The sequence below is a fragment of the Pantherophis guttatus genome, chromosome 4, assembly GCF_059756535.1.
Source record: "Pantherophis guttatus breed Tessera chromosome 4, ASM5975653v1, whole genome shotgun sequence".
Classification (NCBI taxonomy): domain Eukaryota; kingdom Metazoa; phylum Chordata; class Lepidosauria; order Squamata; family Colubridae; genus Pantherophis; species Pantherophis guttatus.
In genome coordinates, this window is record NC_142066.1 from 50,958,569 (window position 1) to 50,980,449 (window position 21,881).

Here is a 21,881-nt window from a genome sequence, read left to right on the forward strand (position 1 = left end):
CAAAGCACCTCATGAGGTGATCATGAGGGATACAACTGTTGGTTGTAAACGCAAAGATTGGCTGCAAAGCTTTTATTTTTCACTATCATAACTTCAAATGGTCACTAAGTGAGGCAATCGGTAAGCAGCAGCAGCCTTATTGTAATGATAATCATAATCATCATCACTTTTTAATGCCTTGGTAAAGCTACACTTGGAATACTGCATCTAGTTTTGGTCGCCACGATGTAAAAAAAAATGTTGAGAGACTCTAGAAGGAGTGCAGAGAAGAGCAACAAAGACGATTAGGGGACTGGAGGCTAAAACATATAAAGAATGGTTGCTGGAATTGAGTATGTCTAGTTTGATAAAAAGAAGGACTAGGGGTGACATGATAGCAGTTCCGATATCTCAGGGGCTGCCACAAAGAAGAGGGAGTCAAGCTATTCTCTGAAGCACCAAAGGGCAGGACAAGAAGCAATGGGAGGAAACTAATCAAGGAGAGAAAAAACTTAGAACTAAGGAGACATTTCCTGACAGTTAGAACAATTAATTAGTGGAACAACTTGCCTCCAGAAGTTGTAAATGCTCCAACACTGGAAGTTTTTAAGAAGAGATTGAATAACCATTTGTCTGAAATGGTATAGGGTTTCCTGCCTAAGCAGGGGGTTGGACTAGAAGACCTCCAAGGTACCTTCCAACTCTGTTATTCCAGTCTATCATCATCATCATCATGCTTGGATTTTGAATTTAGCAGTTATAGTAGCCTGGGGAGGATTTTCTCCAGCTAAACTTCTTAAAAGTAATTTGGATTGATGGGTCCCATGGTTGATAGGCTTGTGGGCATGTATATCCAAAAAGGTTAGAAACTTAGCAATATGATTCCAATACTTAAGAAATTTAACAGACATAATAGAACTAACAGCCTGATTGATATTGATGTGAAAAGAATAATTCAGATGTTAGATTTTTGCCAAATTTAGCAATTTGGAAACCAGATCGGGAATTCCAACCATCCCTACCAATCACTTTTTTCAGAAACATGAAGATTGGATAGAAATTGTAGCTAAAGAACAGGCAGATTTGAAGGGAAAGCCATAAACTATTGTTGGTTCTGCATTAACCTAATAACCAGTGGTGGGATTCAATTTTTTTAACAACAGGTTCTGTGGGCGTGGCTTAGTTGGGATGTGGCTTGGCAATCATGTGACTGGGTGGGCGTGGCTAGCTGGTCACGTGACTGTGTAGGCATGGCTAGCTGGTCATGTGACTGTGTAGGCGTGGCTAGCTGGTCATGTGACCGGGTGGGCGTGGCTATGTGCATAGGGACTACTCAGAGGGCTGAAAAAAAGTCATTTCTGACTGGGCCTCGCACTTTTGACCGGTCCTCACACTTATGACCATCCTCACATTTATGCCCGTGCAGCTTTCTTAACAACCATGTCACTCATTTCACAACTGCTTCTCTTCACCATGGTGACAAGATAGGGCAAAAACGTAAAATGTGAGGACAGTCGTAAGTTCGAGGACTGGTCAAAGGTGTGAGGACCAGTCAGAAATAACTTTTTCAGCCCTCTGAGTAGTCCATATGCACAAAAGGACTACCCAGAGGGCTGAAAAAAGTGATTTCTGACAGGTCCTCGCACTTTTGACCGGTCTTCGCACTTATGACTGGTCATCATTTATGCCCACTGTAGCATTCTTAACAACCATGTCACTCATTTCACAACTGCTTCTCTTCACCATGGTGACAAGATAGGGCAAAAACGTAAAATGTGAGGACAGTCATAAGTTCAAGGACTGGTCAAAAGTGCGAGGACCAGTCAGAAATAACTTTTTCAGCCCTCTGAGTAGTCCATATATATAAAAGGATACAGCAATAGAGAGGGATGAAGGAAGGGAAGGGAAATCAGAGTAGGAGGGAGGGTAAGAGAGGGAGGAAGACAGGAGGAGAAGGAGAAAGGAAGAGGAAGTAGGGAGGAGAAGAGAAAGTAAGAAGGAAAGAAAAGAGAGAGGTGGTAGGTTTGAGAAAGATTGCTGTACAATAAAAAAGATGAAAGGGAAGAAAGCCAACCCCAAACAAATATAAAAATATTAAGATAAAAGAATGAATTGTTAAACTTTAAAAAATAAAAGAGAACAAATATGAATAAATAACAATAATTAGAAACACACATACAAACATACAATGTATTTTCTTTGAACAGAGTATTTGGCCGGTTCACAAATTTAAACAGTGTTTAGTCATTTCAATTAAATTTACAATTTCTATATTTCCTTTTTGCCATATTTATTCCTCATCTATTTTTGTAAAAAACCAATATTACCCTTCATCCTGATCTCTAATCTTAATCAAATTCAATTTTTCCCTTCTATTCTATATTATACCCCTTCCCATTGTCATCTATTTTTATATCCATCCTCACATTGGTTAATTATGTAATATTAGTTGTTTAATATAAATTCAACATTTTAATATAAATCAATTAGTTATATATACCTTTTTTGTATATTAATAAATATGAAAATGAATATTCCAATTATTTCCATGCAATCCAATTTCTTACAAATCAATTAATTATATTTACCAATAATAATAAACCAAATAATTTCCCCCATATATTCCTCCAAACCACAACTTAACCATTTCTGCTTTCAGAAATATACAATTAATAGTATCTCAATTATTACAATTCCCTAGTTAAATAGAGCTTTTTTTCTTTTGTGTTTTAAAATCTTGAACTCTCCTCTTTTTCCCTAAATTTCCCATTGTTTGCACCTACCTTTTTTGGTGAGGAAAAAGAAAAGAAATCTGCCTGCCTAATTATCCAACCTTGCAGCAACAGCAAAGCAGTTTCAGTTTCGTTTTTCAGGATAGCTAGGGGGGAAAAAATTGCTCCAGCAAGCAGCAGAGCCCTGAGCAAAACAGCTGAGACAAATCAGCTGAGACTCGGGAGCCGATCTAAGCAAGGGCTAATTAGCCTATGCTGAAGCTCCGCCGGCCAATAAAATTACAAAAAAACACCGAGCCCCATTTACTGGCAATAAATAGTAGTGCGGAGGGGCGGGGCAAGGGGCAGCGCAAGCCAGCAATTTAACAAAGGGTTCGGCCGAACCCCCTAGAACCCCCAGAATCCCACCACTGTTAATAACCAAATCAATTTCTAACAATTGACATTTGTTCTCAACTGTTATTGAATTAAGTGCAACCTTTGATTCTAAAGATGGGTCAATTTGTAGTGAAAATTGATAACATTTATGGATTTGAGACTCTTGCTACTCATTAAATTTAAATAGTAGAAAAAAGAACTTTTTTCTGATTTTGTGCAATTTTTAGTAGTTCTCTAATAATAAGAAAAATTCCTGTAACCAAAGAAGTGCATCAAGGATGTATTTTGGCTTCTGTTTATTTAATCTTTATATAAATGTAATTGCTTGGACTCTATATAAGTCAAATGTAGCACACATTTTGAAAATATCAAACTATCACCCAAGCCAAATTAGACATGTGAAAGTGTGCCTGGACAAACATAGTAAGATGGCTGGTGGAAACTGATGGGATTAAGAATTTATGAAAGAAATATTACATCTGGTTTTTATTATCCAGGCCTTGAGCCCTCTGAAAAGAGCTTTAACGGCAGTTTTTAAATAGAGCTTTAGAGATACATGTAACCCAAATGATATTGCTATCAGAATTGCTAGGAAATGGGCAGTGGACAAGAGAGTCAAAGTGATGAAAACAGCATTTGGCCTGCAATACAGGCCCTGTCCCTTTCATACAACCATCATGATGTGACAACCCTTTCCCAAAAAAGGAATGGAAGTTTTTCATTATCTCATTTGATAAATGGAAAAATATCTAATATTCAAATGAAAGTTAAATATTACATTAACTTATCTTTCAAGCAAATAGAAAGTATGGTTGCTTTGCTGGTTTTATTGCTTATCATCACAAGAAAGATCTTGTGAATAATCCATCATCCAAAGCTTCAGCCTCTGATATTTTAACTACAGACTGGTAGGTTCAAAATAAGGAACAAAAGATGCCGCAATTTTCTCCTAATCTTTTTCTTCCAGTGCCTAATTTAAAGGAGAAGAAATAAATAAACCAACTGTTAAACTTATGTTAATTTTTTACTTCTTACACACTGTTCTTGCCCAACCATTGGATTTTATCTAAGGCTAAAATGGAATGCAGTCAGAACCAGATATCATGCTGCATATGATATTATATATGATCCAGCCATGTGCCAAAACCTACTTGACATGATGTTTTGGAATGAATCAGTGGCAGAATGAAGTAAAATGGATACTGCCACATATAAGCCTGAGAGGCATTTTGAGTAATTTGATCTGGAATAGTTCCCAAGGTAGACTGCTTGTAAAAACTGTGCTATTAGGAATTATAGTTAAAATGCATTGATTCTCTTTTAATTCCATTCAGAACAATGCCATCACTTCATTTAATGTTTTATAATTCTGAAAGTTGCTTCTCAACTGAACTCTTTACAAATTTCTTATTATTATTTTCACTGACATTGACCACAAAACAATATGGGAATCAATGAATTTTTTTTTCCTCCAATTTTTATTTATAAGTACAAACTAAACAGAACAATGAAACGTACAAAACATAAAAACATATAAACATCCATTTTAATACATGTCCAGTTTGTCGCAACTATAATATACATTTCTCTTTGTATTTTGACTCTTCCTTATTTGGTCATTCCCTTTTGTCTATCTAATATTGATCTTTGTTGACCTATGCCTGTTCTTTGTTTCCATCATATTATATTTGGTCATTTTATTTACTTCCTATTGCTTCATCTCTTTCCTATCTTTCAACCAACTATACCACTTTTCCCATACTAAGTAAAAGTCATGTTCTTCTCTATTTTGTAATTCCTTTGTGAGTCTATCTAATTCCGCATATTCCATAATTTTATTGATTACTTTATCTGGTGTTGGTATATCACTACTCTTCCAGTGTTGCGCGTATAGTATTCGTGCTGCTGTTATCATATGTATAATTAAATAAGTTGTTTCTTTTTCATAGTATCCATTCACTATGCCTAATAAGAAGCTTTCTGGTCTTAGTTCTATCTTTTGGTGTGTTATTTCCTCTATTTGTATTTTGATCCTTTGCCAATATTGTTTCGCCATTGGGCAGGTCCACCACATATGGTAATAGGTGCCTTTGTGGTGGTTGCATTTCCAACATGTTGATGGCGTGCTGGGGAACATTCTTGCCAATCTGGCTGGTGGCAAATGCCACCTATAAAACATTTTATAGAGATTTTCTTTATAGGGTACAGACATTGTCAATTTATAATTTATTTTCCATAGTTTTTCCCATTTGTCTAATTGAATACTATAACCGAAATTTTTTGCCCAGGTTATCATATTTTCTTTCACTACTTCTTCTTCAAATTTATATCCTCGTAAGTAATTGTAAATTTTTTTTGATCAGTTTGTCCTGTGTCCCTTACAAAATTTTATCTAATTCTGTTTGACCTTTTTGAAATACAAATTGAGCCAAATCTTTATTGTATCTTGATTTTATTTGTATATACGGCCACCAATGTCTGTACCCATCTCTTTTAGTTCTTGCCTCGTTCTTAGTTCCCCCTGATTGTTTAACAGATCTTTATAAGTTTTCGTTTTGTTATAGTCCATGGCATTTGGATAGATCTGGGCTTCCATCGTTGACAACCACTCCGGGATTTTGTAATAATGTGCCTTTTTAACATTCTGCCATGTTTGGTATAATGCGTGTCTGATTGTATGTCTCTGAAAATATTCTTGCCTTTTGTCTGTGCCCTCCCATAAGAAGGCATGCCATCCTCGCTGAAGATCAAATCCTTCCAAATTCAATAGTCTATGGTTTTTGAGTTCCATCCACTCCTTGATTCAAATTAATGCTGATGTTTTGTAATATATTTCCCAATCAATGAATTTTATATCATCAGCTAAAATACAAACTGCAACGGGAAAGGTGGGAACCAAGAAACATCAAAACACACAAATGCATTGTGTAAATCCTATGCTGGTGCCACCAACAGCTCAACTTGAGAAACAGGTTGCAGGAAATCTACAACCAAAGAGTAGAAGAAAAGCGTTCATGATTTAAACTTGCCAAAAGTAGTAATAAAAAGTTTATTTCAACATATAAAGAACAAGAAGAAAGTCAAGGAAACAATAGGTCCATTAATGGCAAGGAAGTGACAGGCAGCAGAGAGAAAGAAGAATTGCTTTATTTCTTCTTTCCATCTGTTTTTTAAAAAGGAAGAAATAGCTCAACCTATCAAAAGTAGGACCAAGGCAGATAAAACGTGTATAAGTCAAAATGGGCATGGAATTAGTAGGAAAATACCGTACCTATCCACTTTGGATGAATGCAAATCACCTGGGCCAGATGGTTTGCATCCCAAGTTTTGAAGCAGCTGGCAGATGTAATTTCAAAACCACTGAATGTAATCCTTCAAAATTCATATAGCACAGGGGAAATACCAGAGCTGATGTGGTTCCAATTTACAAAAAGGGAGAAACATGGATCCAGGAAATTAAGAGTTGATCAGCTTGACATCAATACCATGGAAAATCCTGGAAAGGATAATTAAGCAGAGGATTTGTGAATACCTAGAAACAAATAAGGTGATTATTAGAAATGAGCATGGTTTTTTAAAAAAAACAGAAGATGCCAAACAAATTTTATAGCCTTTTTAAAAATAAAGTAACTAAATTAGTGGATCAGCGAAATGCTCAGGGCATGTCTATAGAGATTTTCTATCATCCCAGTCATGGTTGTTCCAAAGATGCTTTCCAAAATGCAACTGGATTTTCTTTGTTTTTTCTTTGGAGATTTTTTATCCAAAAAGCTGAATGAACGGAAGAAGTTTCTTGGATGAGAAGTGAAATGTCTTCAAGGAAATAAGAAAGTCCAGTTGTCTTTTGAAAAGTACTTTTGGGATGGCTGTGGACATGGTATACTTGGACTTCAGCAAGGCATTTGACAAAGCAAACCATAAACAACTTCTTAGTAACATAGAACAATATTGGATTGAGATAGCACCATCACCATAGAGTCATGGTGGTGCAATGGTTAGAATGCAGTACTGCAGGCTAACTCAGTGCTCACTCCAGGAGTTCAATTCTGACTGGCTCAAGGTTAACTCAACCTTCCATCCTTCTGAGATCAATAAAATGAGGACCCAGATAGCTGGGGTAATATACTGTAAACTGTTTAGAGAGGGCTATAAAGCACTGAGAAGCGGTATATAAGTGCTATTGCTATCACCAGCTGGATTCACGATTGGCTAACCAATTACACTCAATAGATACTCCTCAAAAGAACTAGCTCTACATGGAGAGAAGCATTTACGAATAGCTAGACAAAAGGAGGATAGCCGAGACAAGGGTGTAGTGTTGGATGAGATGGATATTTATCCGTTATGATGGATAAATATGTATGTAAATTGCATAAATAGATACAGGTATAAATTAATAGACAAGTATGTATAATTGTATGGAAATATGATATAGGTGGTTAGTATGATGTTATGTATAAATAACATATAAGGTTAAAAAATTATAGTACAATATTAACTTTAGCATAATTTGTATTAAAGTGTTGGAAGATATTTAGAACCAGTGATGTCATATCTATGTTCGATGTTTTTAATTTTGAATGATTCATAAAAAACTTTTTAAAAAAGAGAGAGAGGGAGAAGCATTGAGTAGGGAAGCTCTTAGTTCAGATTAGGGGCCAGTACTCTTCAACATCTTCATAAATAATCTAGATGAGGGGATAGAAGGGGAGTTCATCAAATGTGCAGATGACACCAAGTTGGGAGGAACTGCCAACACTTTGGAAGATAGGCTCAAGATCCAGAAGGACTTTGGCAGGCTTGAATACTGGACCCTAAGGAACAAGATGCAGTTCAGTGATGAGAAAATTAACATCCTGCACTTAGGAAGAAAAAAAACAAAACAAATGCATGGGTACAAAAATAACCTGGCTCAACAGTAGTAACTGGGACAACTACCAAAGTATAAGCCAGCAATATGTTGCAGCTGCCAAAAAAGCCAATGCAGTCCTAAACTGCATCAACAGAGGGATAGCATCAAGACGAAAAGTGACAGCACCGCTTTTCACTATACTGGTGAGACCATACTTGGAATATTATGTACAGTTCTGGTTACCACAATACAAAAAGTTGTTGTCATCCTAGAAAGTGTGGAGAGAAGAGCAACAAAGATGATAAAGGATCTGGAGGCTAAATCATATGATAACAGTTTGAGGGAGCTAGTTATGTTTAACCTTTTAAAGAGAAGAATTGGGAAGGGGCAATATGATAACTTTTCTTTTAATACTTGAGGGGCTGTCACAAAGATGAAACTGACTTATTCGTTAAGGCACCAGAGGGCAGGACAAAAAGTAAAGAGTAGAAGCTTGTTAAAGCAAGATCCAACTTAGAAGTAAGGAGAAATTTTCTAATAGTGAGAATAACAAATGGAATAGCTTGCCTCCAGGGGTTGTGGGTACTCCATGACTGGAATTTTCAAAAATAGATTGTACAACAATTTGCCTAGGATGGAATAAGGCTCTTTATGCAGAATCATAGAATTATAGGCATTGAAGGAACTTCAAAGAGATATAAATTCATGACAACCCGTTGGTGAAAATTTCTTTGCACAAGAAGCTTTCAACTTATTTAAATGGAGGTTGATAAACAAAGAATAATTATGCCTGCAAATCTTATCTAATTGTTTTAAAATATCTCAGAACAAGAAATGAAGATTAGAGTGAAGCTATGCAAACTCTGCATCCATTTATTTAAAATTCAACAGATTTCTTGTTTGGTGGCATCTCTATCAGGCAACCAGCTGACCTAGATATTCCCCACTCAATGGGAAGAGGGCTCTAGTCTCAAAATCTGGACAGCCTAAACTTCAGGAACAGTAACTTAACAGCATGGAATGTTTGACACTAGTACTCAAGACATACACTGATCTTTGCTGAATGTATTTACTTAAATGGCTTTAAACCTGGAGGTTGTCATTGTAAAATCACTGTGCTGAGCAAAAGATAAAACTTTAGATTAACTTTAGTACTAAAATTCAAGAACTATCTAGTAATTATGAATTCATCACTACTCTACTAGGTCAATATAACAGGATATTTACATATTGTATTCCACAAAAAGGCTGAAATGTAAAATCAGCAAAAATATTGATCCATATTATTTGATATTCCTCCCTAGCAATCTGGATAGGAAACTGCTAACCCAAAAAACAAGCCTCTCAGAATTCTGTTTAGTAACACTTATTGGAAGGAAAATTGAGATTCTAACGTAAGAGTTTCACCATAATTTCAGATGAAACACCAATACCTATGGACAATTTAGAGTGGTAGAAATCTCATTCATTTTCTTACGGTCATACAAGGGAGGGGGCCGCAAGCCTGTTGCTTTCATTAAATAGGGCATGTCTGCATCTATTCCTTGAACTAACTCTCATATATATGCTACTGATGGAGTGGAATCTGGAGAATAAGTAGGGTTAACATGAGATGGCCTACACACTATAGGTGTTATACCTTGCCCTTGTGAACTTATTAATCTTATTAAAAGCTGACATAGTCAGATTTTAAGTTAAATGAGACAGAAGCTACACAGAAGATACTCATTTTTTTCTCAGATGTGATGACTACAGTTGAGGGATGAATAATAGGCTAAAAAACTTGTTTTTGAGGTTTAAAACCATGAATTTATCTTTCAGGGTTTGTCAAAAAAACTACATAAAACAGTATTTTAATAGAAAAAAAGAGATTTAAGTAATCAACAGTCATTTCTGGCTAAAACTTAATTGGTGGGAAAAACAACAACCTGATCTGCTCCCTGAAAGCAGTTATAATTAGCCAGTATATAGTAAGCATGTCATGATAGTTCAGCAGCCACTGGCCACCAACAGCACAATCAGTTCCCACCTACAGACAGGGCAGTGAAGAGAAAAATACTTTGCTAAGCAAAAAATTGTGCTTGAATCAAAATAATTGGATTTATTTGCTTGTGGTCTATTTTTTATTTACTCCTTTCACTGTTTTTAATTGGTTTTGTAGCATGCTTTAATAAAAATTGTTTTGTAGCATGCTTTAATAAAAATTCAATAAATAAATAAATGCCATCCAGAATCAATTTGTGGGAGCTGGGGAGCCATATATACTTGTCAATAAATAATCAACCATGAAACTGGGCAATATATTTGCCTATAAGGCATTTTATTTTATTATACAATGTCATGGTCAAATAACCAATAAATCACCTCTTACTGTCAAATAAAATTTAAAAAATTATTTTACCATCCTCTAAGTGATTTAAGGGATTTACTCTTAAATCTTTGCAGCAAAATCATTTGACTTATCCCATTACTTTCAAATATTGTCGCTGCAATGTCCACAAGAAAAAAATTGGTTACCGAATTATAATGTCAACTGGTGCCAATTTTTTTGAGATATCTATAACAATACATTTACTCACATACTTATTGGCTCTACACGCATGTAAATTAGGTTTGAGATCATGTATTTTCATAACAGAGATGATATTATTCACGATTAATGTCAGTATTATTTTTAATTTATTATATGTCTACTGCTGGTTGATGACCGTAATAAAGTTTTATTCTATTCTATTCAAATACATAGGAGCTGCTCAACATTCAATATCAAAATCTAATCTAGACTTTTTAAGGATTAATGCAATAATACAGAAGCAAAGTGTAACCCTTCCTAAGTACTAGGAATCACCACTAGTGAATTGAGTGAATCCCGTTTGAGTGAATAGATCTTGGCCGCTAGGACTAAATGGAATTCAAGAGGATTCATTTTTCTCTAATCAAAAAATTATGATAAAGGAAGATATGCTCCTAAAAACTATACTCAAATAGAGTGGTAGTGTATTTAAACATATATTAATTGGGGAAATAGAAGCACCTGAACTGGAAAAATTAAGGAGCAAACAAGGACATTAGACTTCAAAAGGTGTGCTAGAATGAATGTAGAATAATTACAGAAAAGATATCTGAGTATTAGGAAAGTAGAAAATGTGAGAAAGAAAATCAAAACAACTGCACCTTGGCTATATTAGGTATAATTTGAAGTAGACACTGGCTTTGACAGGCTTTCAAAGTTTTGTTACATTAGCCTAACCACATCAAAGTACCTTCCATTTCTCTAGCAACTCCCATTCTTTTCACCTTGACTACCTCAAAAGGCTGACAAAAGATTGCTGGGAAAGTTGTGTTAATAGCTTTGTAAATTAAGGGAAGATATGTATAACACTCCATATGTTTGTTCAGAACATACATATTCTATTCTATTCTATAGCATTAAAGATCTCTAAAAGCTCTTTAAAATTCTATTTTTAATGGGACACAATGGGAAAGTGATTAAACTCGTAACCAACAATATGAAATATATTAGCCCTGTATTTCTTGGAATATTTGGGCAAATCAGCTGAATTTTATGTTGTTCTGCTCCTTCTATCATGCAACTCTTAGGATAGCCAGCTTCCGTGTATCTGATTTGAAAATGCAAAATAGTGTTAATGTGCTGCCTTGAATGGAATGGACTCCCATTAGAATGTAATTAAAAAATAAAATACTTATATTTACTATGCTTTATTTCAATTGAAGATCAGTGAAATAAATTTACTTTTGTCTTTTTATTCGCTACATTAGAAATTACTTAAAACATATTAATAAAAATGACTATGCTAGGAAACAATATGATCTTATTAATGATAGTAAAATGATTTGGAATTATCCCTAAATATGATTACATGTACAAACAATTGGCCTCGTTTATTAGCGATCAATCTAATATGGCATGGAACTTTCATTCATTTCATTGTCAAAGAAAAATTTGGTAACATTATATTGAAAGAGCATATATGGTAAAATAAAATACAGTTTAAATATGAACAGTTTGAATATACATATGTTGTACTACATTAAGAAGAAGCAAAGTTATAAAAAGGAAAGTTTTTACAGGAGTTTTAGAAAAAAAAAATGCTTGAATTATAATGAAAGGTTTGACCCAGACTACTCCACCTATTTTCCATCTCAACAAGTGAATAATCAAGGGGAGAGCCTAAATATATGTATTAGGATTATCTAATAATTATTTTAATTATTTAATGATGGGCTAGGCTAATCTGTTGTCAAAATTATCATTCATTTGTGCATATGATGCAGTGCTAAACTGACATATAAAAGGGTAGAAAACCACTGTCCAAGAACAACCTTAGCTACATTTCTGCACAAGGAAGATCCTTTCTATTGTCTTGGAATCATGAGCTTCTTGAGCCAGTCATCTAGACAAGCTTCTTCCTCCCGCAGTAGCAGAGGAACAACAAGAGTATCTGGTGGTGGATCATGCAGCTTTAGTAGTAGATCAAGTAGCAGGCTCGTTGGTAGTGGTGGCAGCAGTGCTGGCAGTGGCAGTGGAGCATGGGGCATGTGCAACTTCAGTGGAGGGGTAGACAGCAGGGGCAGATCAGTCTCTGGTGGCCTGGCATGCAGAGGCAGCAGACTGAGGACCATGAGTGCTGGATGGGGCACTTCTGGTTCAGCTGGAGCATTTGGTAGCTTTGCAGGTAGTGAAGGTGGCCTTCTTTCTGGTGATGAGAAGCACACAATGCAAAACCTTAATGACCGCTTAGCAACTTATCTTGGAAACGTCCAAGCGCTGGAAGAGGCAAACAGTGAACTTGAAAGCAAAATTGCAGAATGGTATGAAATGTTTGGAGCAGGAAACCAAGGGGGACAACCACAGGACTATAGTGAATATTATGCCATTATTGATGACCTTAGGAATCAGGTAAGAAAAGAAAGAAGTTTAGTAGGATAAATATTTTTTATCTTTTACTGTATGATGATGCCATGTTAGTCTTAGGAGATTATGAGCCAGAGTGGTTTCTAATGTTCATTAACAGCAGGCAGTTCCTATTGCCAAGTTTAATGACCAGGAAATATCTGAGGAATGCTCTGCATGAGAAGAGCATATACTCTGGAAGGGGAATAGTGAAGGAGGTAGAATTCTCAATTGCGAATGCCTCCTTTGGAGACTCTTTTATCTTTAACAGATGTGATGCAAGGCAGTAAATTGTATTGCTTTCATCAATACAGTCTCAGTTTCAATAAACCAACTGAGATATGTATTTATTCATGGATAAGGCTGAAATGATAGTCACCCTCCTTTAAAGATAAAAAAAAAGTTTAAGGTAAGTGCCACACCTCTGTAATTTCTCACAGTTTATGATATGGCAATAATAAGATAACTTTTGAGTTCAGGAAAGAACAAACAGTCTTGTTAGGTTTTGGATGAGATCTTACTGAAAGTTCTTGAATGATGCTATCTGATTGCTTGAAAGAAATCTGATATTTACTAATTATCCTACTTTATGTGGCATAGTATCTTATATAGGAGAGCCAGTTTGGGGTAATGGTTAAGGCATCAGGCTAGAAACCAATAGATTGAGAGTTCTAGTCCCACCTTGACCACAAAGTCAGTTGCGTGACTTTAGCCAGTCACTCTCTCTCAGCCCTAGGAAAGAAGCAATGGCAACCACTTGTGAAAATCCTTGCCAAGAAAATTGCAAGGACTTGTTTAGGCTGTCTCCAAGAATCAAAACAATCGAACACAGGAAAAAAACCTTATATAATATACATTTACATTTACTAAATATGTCAACAATTGAAGTATTGAGTATATTAACCTAATTCCATTTCTAATAAGCCGTGGTGGCACAGTGGTCAGAATGCAGTATTGCAGACTAATTTTGCTGACTGCCGACTGCCAACAATTCGGCAGTTTGATTTTCACCAGCTCAAGGTTGACTCAGCCTTTCATCCTTCTAAGGTTGGTAAAATGAGGACCCAGATTGTTGGGGGCAATATGCTAACTCTGTAAACCACTTAGAGAGGGATGTAAGCACTGTGAAGTGGTATATAAGTCTAAGTGCTTTTGCTATTGCTAATATACTTTAGAATTTGTATACTGAAGAGGATATGGCCCATGGCCTAGCTTTGCTCACCTTTTATGCTCAATTCAGAAAATTATGCAGTGGGACTGCAATATTAAAGTTGTTGAAAACTATCTATGTTAAATAAACTTTCTATGTTGTTTCTTTTAGATAATTGCTGCATCAATTGACAATGGAACACTGATTTTGCAGATTGACAATGCTAGGCTGGCTGGTGCTGATTTCAAACTCAAGTAAGTAGGAGGGAAATTAGCATATTTCCTATATTCTGTTTTTCTTCATGATCTAGAAGAATGTGCCTCCTAAACTAAAGAGCTTTGCTGGTTAAAATAAAAAACAGATCTCAAGCAAATGAGATCTATTTCAATACAAGCAAATTCCAAATTCCTATTAAAGTTAGCTATCAACTCTCAGTTTAGAGAAAATATATTGCCAGGCTGACGATTATAACTGCTGACAGTAATTGTCTATATGAGAGAGAGTAAGGAATGCAATACTGAACTCAGATGTATTTTTGAATATTCTTACTTGCTATGGCTCCAAAATGGCTTAACATGATGCCATAGTGGTGAAAGGTCAGAGCCACCACAATGCAAGTTACCTACTATAAATAAAAAGGTCATTGGTAATGCAGCAAATACCTTTTCCATTGCTCCATATTTCTGAGCAGCAGGTTAATAGGGTAACTCCTCTCCAGCTCTCCATTTTATTCCTTGTCACTTAACAACAGAACATGCCTGTTACAAATATGGAGTATTGTTTTAAAGCAAATCTTTAATAGCTGAAGAAAACATTGAATGAAGACAAAGAAGGAAAGAGGAAAAATATATTTTCCTCAGATGTATCAGGAGCTGACAATATTTTTAATTGCTTTTAGGTATGATAATGAATTGGCCCTCCACCAAAGTGTTGAAATGGACACCAATGGCTTACGAAAGGCCCTGGAAGAAATTGAGATAACAAGCAATGATTTTAAAGTGCAGATTAGCAGCTTTACTGAAGAAATGGAACAGATGAAGAAAAATCATGAGGAGGTACTATTTTGGGGCTCATTTATACATAAAAACAGGGATAAATATATGTCAACAAAAACTAATACGTGAAAGTCTGAAAATGCGACCTGGCAAAACTCTCATTGGCTGGCATTAAAAGAATTGGACAGGATTGAACTGGATTGTCTCAGCAAAAAAGAAGAAGAAGAAGAAGACAATAATCCCCCTAATCCAACTCTAGTTTTGGATAAACAAAATGTTCATGTCAATCATGAATAGAATACAAAATGGGAGGAGTGCTGACATATTTCCCTCACCTGAGATCCACTTTGGATTTGAGCCACATCTTTCTGGAGTTTGGACCAATACCAGTTATATCAATTTTGCCCTATAGGGTTCTCAGAAAATCTACCACCATAATTTATGTTTTCCTTAGTAAAGAATGAGAATGTGGGAGGGGAATATTATTATATAATAGTCACAATATTATTACAGACTTCAAATGACAAGTAGAATAGAAGATTTCATTCTTCATAGTTAATTCAAATACTGCTGCAATCCAGAGCCCAAATATATCTACATTTATTCAGGAGAGTATTAGGTTGTCAAATTCAGTCTAAACAATTACTTACAAGCATCAAGGACAAATCCTGCACATTGCTGAGATGGATTTAAGCTCCTCCACCTCCAACAACAAACACAGTGCAATTTAGGGATTATACATTTGGTTTAAATTTTGCTATCTAAGTGTATTACTCTCCTGATCTTTAAATTTAATACATTGAAATATCTGGATAACATTGCTTAAATATTTACCTTTGTAGAAATGAAAATTGAAACTATCATTGGTTGTTTCAATTGTCAATTTGGGGATTTATATTATTCTTATATAAAAGCACATGCCAAATAAAAATTCCAAAATATTAAACTAAAAGTGCCAGGTATTTTCTCTATTTGCTACAGGCTTTTTTTTGACTCTCAGAAGTTTTAAAACACTTATTGAATCATTGTGTGACATGAAAGTGTGTGGTAAAGATTCATAGCATCATAATATTGTACTTCCAAGTGTGTTAGACATTGATTTCTGAACATATTCAAGCAAAATGAGATAGGCTCAATCAAAACTTTCCAAGTCTGTCTTAATTGTTAAAAACAGAAATAAATTATATTTTTCTTCCTGATACAGGATATGAACTCAATGAATGATTCTACTACAGCTGGAGATATCAATGTGGAAATGAATGTCACACCTGGAGTTGACCTGACTACTCTCCTCAATCAGATGAGGGGTGAATATGAGGTTCTGGCTGAGCAGAATAGAGAGGATATTGAGGCTTGGTTCAATGAGCAGGTGAAATATATCCTAATAATATTCTTTATAAAGATTCTTTTTTAAAACAAAATTATTTTTAATTAAAAATTGTGGGCAACAACATTTTTCAAATTCTGATATATTTCAGAGCCAAGAACTGAACAAGCAGATCAACACCAGTGTTGAGGAAACCAGTACCAACAAGAGTGAGATTACTGAACTGAAACGCACTTTGCAAAGTCTTGAAATTGAACTGCAATCTCAACAATCACTGGTAAAAAAAAATTCTCCATAAGTATTTTAACAGTAGCTTTAAAATTATGGAGTAACTAAATATTTAATCTTCTCTTTTGACAAAGAAATTCTCTTATGACATGTGAATTGGAGTAAATCTCTTTGTTCTAGATTCTAGCTGCAACCAACCCAAATTATCATAGTTTTCCCTTTCTAATTCTTGACAATTTGAGAAATTGACAGGCATACAGGGTAACCACCAAGTATTACTAAAATACAACTCCCACTGTCTCTGATAATTGCTATGAAGATGTAATTTATCACAATTTACCACTAACACCTAGAGACCCTAAACACAACTATCCACCATTGATTTAAAATACATAGAGACTTTATTAGTACTGCACGCTTAGTAATGTTAGTATGCTATTCCATAATCTAGTAAGCAATAGTAGAGATGGTTCATTTTATTTCCACAGAAGTACAAGAGTCTTCAATTAACCTTTCAACTACCAGCAGAGATGAAAACCTACAATACCTATAATAACTAACAATTCTTCCTTGACTTAAGTTTTCATTCCTATGTCCTCAGATGTGTAAGAAGTAAAGAAAGAAATAGGGAGAACATGTGAGCCTTTCAAAATTCCATTCATGAGAGCGTCAATCAAATCAGGCTATCTCCATTTTTCTTTCCCAAAGAGATAAATAGTAGCTGGGGTGGGTGAGGCACCAACAATGGCTGTTCCCTATTTAATCCAGGAATCTTTGACTATGTACAGCTAGTTCAAATGTGATTCCCACAATCAGGTTGTCTAGTAGCTGGAACTTGAAAGTATTCATATGGAATATACTACACAGAAAATGGCTTTGAGTGAAATTCTATAATATCTTACTTGCTTGTTCACAAAGGACTCATACTAATTACTGCAGAAAAAGAACAGATTCTTGTATACTTTTCCTTAGAATTCTAACATGCTCAAACCTACTTCATGTTAGCTGTCAATCACATGCAATATATCCAACTTTATTAGGATAACAAATTCTACATCTGAAAAATAAAAACTACATTTATTCATATTCAATATAGCATCTAAAAGCAGGTTATGAGGGAAATATATGAATCAATGCTATTTGACAGATGCTGCACTAGTGCAAGTTTAATGGCTGTGGAGTTCTGGAAGTTGAAATACACAGATCGGAAAATCATTGATATATATATATATATGATTAAAAAAACAAAAAAGACTTGGCACCATAGTTAAACTTTCCACACAGCCTACAAGTTTGTTTAGACTGTTTCCAAGGGAACATTGCTCTTGATAATAGAAAAAAAGATTACTCAGTCATGTTTTGCATTCATAGTGTTCATTTTACATTCATACTGTTTTATTTTTCCATCAGAAACAATCTCTTGAGTCTACTCTAGTAGAGACAGAAAATCAGTACTGTTCCCAACTGTCCCAAATACAAGAAGTGATTGGCAGTGTGGAAGGCCAAGTACAGCAGATAAGAGATGACATGGAGTGTCAGAACAGAGAATACGAACAGCTCCTGGATGTTAAGATCCGCTTGGAAAATGAGATTGACACTTACCGAAGTCTCCTTGATGGAAGTGAAAGGTAAGGTGAAAATTTGGAGAATATTGTATTTCTTAAAAATCTTTGATCTTGCCTGACCTGAGTTTCTCCCTGAAAAAGCACCGAAACATATACCACTTCAGATCTGGTTTAACTACAGTAAGCTTTGTCTAATAGCCGTACTGAGGATGTTGTAGGCTAGAGTCAATCAGTAGCTGCAGACCTGTAGTTCCTCAAATACTCCTCAAATATTCTTTTCCCTTAATTTTAATATCATTCTATATTAGATGATAGAGAACAGAGAATGGTAGCCTCTCTTTAAAAGGTATTTTCTATTCTATAACATGAAATAGAAATGGACTCTTCTCTCCCAACCAATAAAAACAGGCACAGTAAATTTGCATTGATTATTTCTACCCAAAAACTGAAATAAAAAAATAATAATCACATTTAGAGTTATCTACAACAAAATGTTTAAACAGTTTTTTTTCTCTCTCTCTCTCTCTGTCTCTCTCTACTTTTATATAATTTTGAAACTGGAAGCAATGATAGAACTTCAGGAAGAAGAGACATGAGACAACCTTCAGAAGTTAAATCCAGAGGACAAACAGGTTCAAAATCTAGAGACCAGTCATCTTTCAGCTCTGGATCTAAAGCCTTAGGATCTTCAGATTTAAGATCTAGGGAATCATCATCAGCATCTTCTGGTACTCAATCTAGAAGTGCCTCTCAGTCCAAAGGTTCTGGATCTGGAGATTCTAAACAGACAGGTAAATTGGGATCTGGAAACAATCCCAGAAGTAATACATTTTTCTTATTTTATATATATTTACTTCCATATTTTGATAAACAGTGTTATCTTGCTATCCATTGAAGCATAAAAAGTGTTGATTTGTTCCATATTAAAACAGCAGAGTTGCAAAAACTTAACCTTACTTTAAAATGTTTTGTTATGTACATATAGTGTAGAAATGCATAAGCTAAAGGCCAGCAGTGTTCTTTCCCTTAAATATGTATTATGGGTTATCCTGTACAATGTGGATACTGAAACCATGAAAGTTGTATCTGGCAAATAGAACTCCTATTTTCTGCATGTGCCAGCTCAATTTTCCCTTCCAGATAAAACATTTGAGATGGGTGCTGTAATGTACATTTGTATACCCTTAAGATACATTTCTGAGAGAACAGCAACAAATGCCTTGATAATATTAAAGTGTAGTGCATTTTTAAAATATGAGATTAGATTCCATTAATTAATTGACACAAATACAATATTTAATATTTGCTGACTGCTTATTCTGGGACACCAGATTTTCCCTATCTGATAGCCAATATATATTTTTAGATTAAATTAAGGACTACCTAAAGTGAAGCTTAATTTACAATTTAAAGGGGTGTGCCCATTTAATTTCCTATCCACTAGAAGGCATTTATTTGCCATTGCTTTCTTTGGGGATTTTTTTTTAAATTAAAAAGATTCTCAATCTATATTAGAAGATATTATTCAACATGTCTGGACTGATAAAGACTGTAGTTTATATAGAAAAATTAAAAAATGCCATTTGTTGCAGTAATTTGGGTCCATCAGTCAAACCATATAAAAAGTCTTAAATATTTTTTAAAATAGTAGTTGACATTTTTTTTTTTTTGTTTAAAAGTAATCTTTAGCCAGCCCTTTACAAAAATGAAAGTTATAGGATCTTTTATATAACCTAAAGAAATTATCAGGGTCAAATATCATTCCTTTCCCATCATTTCTGAAACCTATTGGTGGCCAATAGACTATCAAGCGTTATACAAATTTTGGTTGATGGGAGTTAACTTCCAATATTTTAGACATAAATATTTTATTTAATCACTGAGGATTATTTGGGGAAGGATTTAGTACAAAGCAATGAGTTGCCTGCGCAAAGAACCAGGTACAATCCTTAGATTTTCAGAATGAGGTTGTGATCCTTCTTTGCTGTAAAACAAACTAGGCTCAATAAATCAACATTGGACAGCTTCCTCTTTATCTAAACCATGCCTTTACTTTTCCTGTGAAATTGACTTAGAATTTAAAATAATTATTTTTCTCCTAAATCTCTGAATTCTTTCTTTACAGACCCCCAAAAAACAAGAGTGATCAGAACCATAGTGGAAGACAGAATTGGTGACCAAGTTGTCTCAACTCGTGTTCAATCTGTTGAAGAAAAACCCATTAAATAAGCAGTCTCAGCTTTACTACAAAGTCTTTCGAAACACAGCACTCAGATAGAAACAGATAGCTACCTTCCAAAATAGGATCATCTTCCTTTCTTGGCTTCTGCAACTGCTTCTTTTCACAGCATATTTCTTCTTTGCAATTCTAGAATGAAAATGTTGACTTCATTTTTGGCATTCCGCAATAAACATTGCATGTTGCAGCAAAAACTGTCAAGTTTCATTTTGCTTACATATAAACTGTTGATCACATATTGCTCACAGTGTATGTCAGTAGTTGTCAGTTATCAATAAAGCAGCAAAATTAGAGTCCAATCAAAAGCACCACAAAGACATTTGTTATATCAGGTAGCAATCACTCTAATTATCCAAATTCTACCTGGCAGGATTCTGATTTATGGTGGTCCAGTCATGCAAAATTATAATTAACATATCAGTAATCTTACAGAATAATTAAACAGCATTTTATGGAATGCCATCATAATTTGAATAACTGCAATCTATATTCTATAAGCTTTTTAAAGTATATGTGGGTCAAAGGAAACATAAAATATATGTGAATCAAATGTTGTACTTTGGGTCAACAGTACTTTCTAGAGCATGGTTGTCAAACACGATTGCATCACGTGACGTATCATGACGTATCACAATGTTTTTTGCCTTTGTGGAGCCGGCCTGCGTGTGATGCATCCAGACCCCAGGCTGCCAGTTTGATAGCCCTGTTCTAGAGCAGTTTCTCAACCTTAGAAATTGTACTCCTATAATTTCCAGGCCAACATGTTGATGGAATTGAAGTTCACACATCTTAAAGATGCTAAGGTGAGAAATATTGCTTTAGAGCATCTGTATCTCTGGATTGTTACAGAAAAGTCTGAATGAGAGCAATATTCTTGCTTTTATATCCAAGATATTCCTCACATTATAGTCACCGTATAAACTAAGTCGTAACCACTATATTTGCTCAGAATAAAAGAAAAGGTGACAGTAGTAACTGGGGTCATTAAACAATTTTGTGATCTATTTGGTTTTGGTTTACTGTGCCATGAACCCAGTCGCTGCTAATTTTAAAACATGATTTATGGCTTAATGACCTTTGATAAATATAACACTATGGAATCCTATACCATATGTTGAATAAGATATACTGCTCATACAGTACATAATCATATTTTGAGATTTGGGCTATGCTACAACAGCCTTACCTGGATACCCTTCAGATTTCTGTGTTGCATCTCACAAAATCCCCATCTAAAGACCATTAAGATATTTGGATTGTTACAGAACAATCTACCTGGAGATTGCCAGACTGGGAAATGAAACGATGGATATTTAATTTTAAGACCTAGATGAAAACAGTGACAAATTTGTAGTTTTCATACTTGGCGAGAATTCATCTATACACTCTGTGATGAAATGCATAGTTTGTTGAACAAGCTGCAGGGAGTCTATTTCACATATGAGGCTATTAGGCTTCTTATAACACTTCAAGTTTTATATTGCATAAATATAAATTTAAAGATTGCATTAAACATCCAGA

General features: G+C 34.9%; 1 protein-coding gene and 2 long non-coding RNA genes across 3 annotated transcripts in view; 1 reads left to right on the plus strand and 2 right to left on the minus strand.

Moving 5' to 3' along the window:
* Positions 1–4,564: 4,564 nt before the first annotated feature.
* LOC148114093 (uncharacterized) lies at positions 4,565–18,682 on the minus strand. The gene is made up of 2 exons (XR_015733822.1): positions 18,159–18,682; positions 4,565–6,621 (listed from the first exon to the last, which is right to left on the minus strand). It is a non-coding gene; the product is annotated as an uncharacterized LOC148114093 (long non-coding RNA).
* Positions 17,884–20,554, plus strand: LOC117664636 (keratin, type I cytoskeletal 24-like). Its single transcript, XM_034415754.3, has 3 exons — positions 17,884–18,184; positions 18,686–18,912; positions 20,247–20,554. The coding sequence occupies exons 1-3, from the start codon at positions 18,084–18,086 to the stop codon at positions 20,348–20,350; spliced, it is 432 nt and encodes a 143-aa protein (XP_034271645.2). The 5' UTR covers positions 17,884–18,083; the 3' UTR covers positions 20,351–20,554.
* The window catches only part of LOC148114094 (uncharacterized), an 83,282-nt gene continuing 81,832 nt past the window's right edge, over positions 20,432–21,881 (minus strand). The window contains exon 4 of the long non-coding RNA XR_015733821.1: positions 20,432–20,489. This is a non-coding gene — a long non-coding RNA (uncharacterized LOC148114094). The remainder of the gene's footprint in view (positions 20,490–21,881) is intronic.

Coding starts and splice junctions, on each gene's coding strand:
- LOC117664636 (XM_034415754.3), top strand. CDS start 18,084: ATGGAGTGTCAGAACAGAGAATACGAACAGCTCCTGGATGTTAAGATC. Junction 18,185..18,685: donor CTCCTTGATGGAAGTGAAAG/GTAAGGTGAAAA, acceptor TGAAACTGGAAG/CAATGATAGAACTTCAGGAA. Junction 18,913..20,246: donor TGGAGATTCTAAACAGACAG/GTAAATTGGGAT, acceptor CTTTCTTTACAG/ACCCCCAAAAAACAAGAGTG.